Below are 4,684 nucleotides of genomic sequence, written 5' to 3'. Positions count from 1 at the left end.
ATCAACATTGAATCACTCCTTTTACTTTGAACTTCTAGGTTTTTTAGAATGGGGAGAATTCGATGTTTATAAGCAATCAAGATTATACTACTCACCACATGTTTTATTTTTAAATTTCATTCTTTACTTTAATTATGTCAACTTGTCCTTAGATCCTCAACCCGTTTATTATCCTCTGTTGTTTTTATTTCAACTACTTTAGTGTTATTTAAGAAACATAAATTTTCATTTTGAAAAAATAAATAATGTGCTGCTTTTTTATTTAAATTTCAACGTCTTACTTTTATTTTCCAAGAAACAAGAATCTAAGTTTTTTATAGACATCAAATTGCTCCATTTTATTAATTTGGACTTCTTGGTTTTTTTATAGTAACGAGGAAAATGGTCTTTTTTAAAATATCGAACTGCTTCATCTTTTAATTTGGACTTCTTGGTTTTATTTTCAATTAGTGCAAAACAATCCAAGTTTTGTAATAAATAAAAAAACATCGAACCACTCCGTTATTTAAATTTGACCTTCTAGGTTTTTTAGAAATAGGGGAAATCCTTTTTTTATAACTTCAAATCAAAAACAGGAAAAATCTTTTTTAGAAACAATAGAGGTCACGGGAGTTGAACGACATGGGTTCGCATCGTTGAACAGCTGAGTTCGCAATTTTGAACTTCAAGAAAAATAATCATTTCCTCAACTTGTTGCAAACGGGGGATATCTGGACGAACGTCAAGTCAATATTTTCATATGATAAATACGAAAGCAATCGAACAAGAAAAAGAAATACTTTCAAATATTCTCTCAGCTTGTTGCCATACGAACATTTCATTAATATAAAAGAACTCATATTGTATCTCTCTTTTGTTCTCACCATAAGCTGAAAGAAAAAAAGGTAGAAATACACATTTTTGGACGGTTGGTGCTCCCTCGGTTCAATTTTGCACCAAATTGCAACGCACCAGGATATGCTCACGAGCGCTTCTTGTGCTAGCAGCAGGGCGGCGAAGCTTCCTGGTAGGTGTTTGCAGCCTACATGAGTTGAGGAGCACTCATCTGTTTATTAGCATCAGAAACATGTGATAGCCATGAGAGGGGTAACCAACTAATCTACCAACAATTCCATGTCACTTCCAAATGCTACGATGAGCAACCACACAAGTTCGCCAGCAAGCAATTAAACTGAATTCACCTGGGGCCATGGAGATGGAGATGTTGGCGAGGATGTGGAACTTTGTCGGTGCAATCCTACACCTCCAGGAAGAGATTGTAGACCTTGGCGATGACCGAAGACATGTCAGGCGCCGCATGGTCATTGGTCATGTACTACAGCGCCAGTGTCATGAGCGCCTCCGCTGGTGTCAACAAGGAAGGAATCCCTGAAGCAGGCTCTTGCACGGAAACCAGCTCCAGCAGCAATACACTGAGCTGCAAAAATATTTAGTTAACATCATGGTTCATAAACTACTATACATTTTTTGTTAGCATCATGCTTCACAAGCTACTGGAGATTAGCTCAACACATCACAGTCCGGACCATGTACCACCACCGGACCAAGCACGTCGCAACCTATTTCTTCAGAAAATCAACAAACTAAACTTCAGAAAATCAAAAAACTAAACTTCGCAGGGCCCTGCAAAAGATACACGGTTATAATCAGTCTGGCACCATACATATGCAGGAGATTTACAGAATAAAATGATTTTCTTGTAGCTATAAAAAACAGTGGTAGTACCTGGGATAGATTTGAAGAAGGTCTCGCCGACGTCTTGTGGGAATTTGTGCAGGTAGGATGCCTGGCCCATGTAGCATAGCACCACAGATGGGAAGGTGATGAAGCTGAAGCTCAGCTGCAAGAGCCCAGACAATGAAGAAACATTCAGTCCATGCATATGGAACTGCTCTGAATTAATGTATTACAGGTCAATAGTACAAATAATGGAGTGAAAAACTGGTAGCTAGTGGCGAACCTGAATGGCCTTGATGTTGAAATGGCCAAGGTCAGCAAACATGGCCTCCGTGCCTGCAGGAGTACGTACGTTGCGCAAGGAAACGATCAGTATAAAGAAAGAGAAAGAATGGCATCATCTGACTGAAGTTGGAGTACGTGCCTATGGTGAAGAGGACGACGCCCCTGAGAGAGAGCCACGCCTACTTGCCATTCCTTCGGACGTAGTCCAGAATGTAAAAACTTCAGAGAATCAATAAACTGAACTTCTAGAGGGCCAGATGCTGACCTTTCTCTTTGTAGCGTCGTTGGTGACCTGTAATTGAAGGTCGAGGATGAAGGGTACCACCTCAATGAGTTCTGGCAGCTGGTGCAGGCCATCCATGGAGGAGGGGCAAGCTGCTGCAAGGAGGGACCGCGTCGGCCACGGAGTTGGAGGCTAGTCGGCCGCGGAGAAGGAGCGCGCCGGCCGCGGGGAGGGAGGGCGCTGGCCGCGGAGGAGGATAGATGTCGACCATGGGCTAGGAGAGCGCCGGCCGCGGAGGAGGGGCGCCAATGACATGGGTCATGGGGGTGGTGATGGCACGCTTTTGTTATCGTGGCCTGGCAACGTTGGGGTTTGAGGTTGGGGCTCCGGCGGTGGCGCCATTGGTGGTCGAGGCTCGGCAGTAGCGTGCTTGAAGGTCGGGACTCCGGCGGCGGCGCGGTTGGTGGACCGGGCTCTAGCGGCAGCGCGGTTGGTGACCCGACTCCGCAGCGGTGCGGTTGGAGGTCGGCACGGGGGCGGCGGCGGCCAGGTGGATGGCGGTGCGGGGGCGGTGGTGGCTAGGTGGATGGCGGTGCGGGGTGGTGGAGTGCGGTGGGTGGGTGGCCTAGTGCGGCGGCAGAGGTGGATTGGGGTTGGGGAGAAAGATGCGGGAGGTGGGGGCAGTTTCTTTTTTTCCCCCAAGGTGGGGGCAGTTTCTGGTTTTGCTGAAAGAATCTCGGGAACAACTCGATCCTCCCTGTATACGCACGGTGTGATCAGAATAACTCTATATATGTGAGTTTTCAATCCTCAACAGCATTCATTTATTACTAATTCTTTAAGTTGGTTTTTTTCCTTTAAGTGAATGTGATCGGACCCATTTCCCTTTGATGCTAAACTTAACCCAGTCTATACATAAATTCTTCATATGTGTTCTATTTGAAACTTGTTCAAAATTTTCACTGTATCCTTGATAGCTAAAGAATTTGCGAACGAAATATTAAAATTTTCCTATCTAACTTTTAGCAGTTGCCGCTCAAACCTATCCCACTTCCCACAGCTAGATTATAATATTCACCCACGATCCCCATGATCTCAAGTAGTCAGTACAAGTGTGACACATGTCGAAAGGATAGCAAGGGTCAGGGGTATGAATGTCCAAACTCTTCGGGCGTTCAGTTTTTCACCTTCCCTATAAATACCCCTCCCCTTTCGCTGCCTTCATTCACTCCGCTCGACCCACTTCTCCTCGCTCTAGCTTTTACCTAGCACCGCCGCTAAGCTTCATCATCACCGAAAAGGAAGAGCTTCACTGTCTTGACCACCTCGCCATCGTACTCGCGTCGGCCATGGAAATCTTCACTCCGCCGCCGCCGTAGCTGTCTTCCTCCGCCGAGTTAGGGCGCGGGAGATCTGGACTGACGAACTTCTCCATTCTAACTCCAGTTCGTTGTGTTCTTCATAATGTGTAATTAAAATCTGATTTTACTGCCCTATTTTGATCCTTATGATTTTCACAAAATCCTCAAAAGGTGTTTATATTCTACAACAATCTATCACTTAAACACCGCAAAACTTCTATCCCTTGATTTATTTCTCTAAGCTATGATTTTCCTCAAGATTCCTCAATTGTGTGGATTATCAAATCTGTAGAATTCTGGAACCTGAGTCAAGAACACTTAGTGAAATTCCTCAAGACATTCCTCAACTTGATATTTTTGAAAAATTTCTGAGAACGCATATTACCTCTTCAAATTCTTTGCACCTATACTCCGTTTACAGCTACAAAATGTCTGCTGATGAATCTCTAGGTTGACGAGGACATCAATACCATCGTTACAGCCACAACCCCCACTTCAATACATACTGCATCAATTACTAGAGCTCGTGCACGCCAATTAAATTACCAAGTACTTTCGTTTCTTGGTAATGATTCTAATGTTCATGAGAATATGATGCTGCCTAAATTGGATATATTGGTCATGCTTACAAATGAAGGGCCTAGCTTGGACAAGAAGGATGAACATTGGAGCAAGATCAAGCATGGAGATGATGGCATGTGCAAGGGGGACAAGAACAGAGTTACAAGTGATGATTTCAGGACTTTGAAGACACCATAATGAGTGCATGAAGCCTTGGACGAAATATACAAGATGTCACTTCCTAAATTTCGTCCAATGGCTATTATAGGTGTTGCGTTACCTTATTATTGGGCCAGACCCATGTAATTTTGAAATACTGAAGTATAGGCTGTTTTTAGAGTTCGTATGTATGGGAAAAATAAAGTTAGGGTTGGTTTCGGACCCCTCCTCCAAGGGTCCACGAAATTCCCCCCTCTTCCTCCATATATACAGCCCTGAGGGCGTCATTTAGACTTCGCTTTTTGTTTAGATTGAAAGTTCGCCATAGCTACAACTTCGCGTACTTCGTTTGTGTTCGACGACCAGACAAGATGCTACATAACCGCACCTTGATCAATAAAGCTTTCATCTTATATTC

The 4,684-nt window shown here is 43.9% G+C and overlaps 1 protein-coding gene across 6 annotated transcripts; it reads right to left on the bottom strand.

The window, feature by feature from the left end:
- Positions 1–732: 732 nt before the first annotated feature.
- On the bottom strand, positions 733–2,883 carry LOC125512593 (potassium transporter 20). 6 transcript variants are annotated; one of them, XR_015608160.1, is made up of 5 exons: positions 2,102–2,882; positions 1,961–2,013; positions 1,726–1,840; positions 1,182–1,417; positions 733–1,021 (listed from the first exon to the last, which is right to left on the bottom strand). XR_015608160.1 is itself a non-coding variant. In XM_048677686.2 (4 exons), the coding sequence occupies exons 2-4, from the start codon at positions 2,000–2,002 to the stop codon at positions 1,302–1,304; spliced, it is 273 nt and encodes a 90-aa protein (XP_048533643.2). In that variant the 5' UTR covers positions 2,003–2,013; positions 2,102–2,881; the 3' UTR covers positions 733–1,301. The 6 variants fall into 6 exon arrangements, 1 of the variants encoding a protein (XP_048533643.2); XR_015608159.1 differs by having other exon boundaries at positions 733–1,045; positions 2,102–2,881; XR_015608162.1 differs by having other exon boundaries at positions 733–1,412; positions 2,102–2,883.
- Between the last annotated feature and the right edge of the window lie 1,801 nt (positions 2,884–4,684).

This window comes from Triticum urartu, chromosome 6A, assembly GCF_056163025.1.
Source record: "Triticum urartu cultivar PI428250 chromosome 6A, HENAU_Tu73, whole genome shotgun sequence".
Taxonomy (NCBI): Eukaryota; Viridiplantae; Streptophyta; class Magnoliopsida; order Poales; family Poaceae; genus Triticum; species Triticum urartu.
This window is presented reverse-complemented; position numbering and strand designations above follow the sequence as displayed.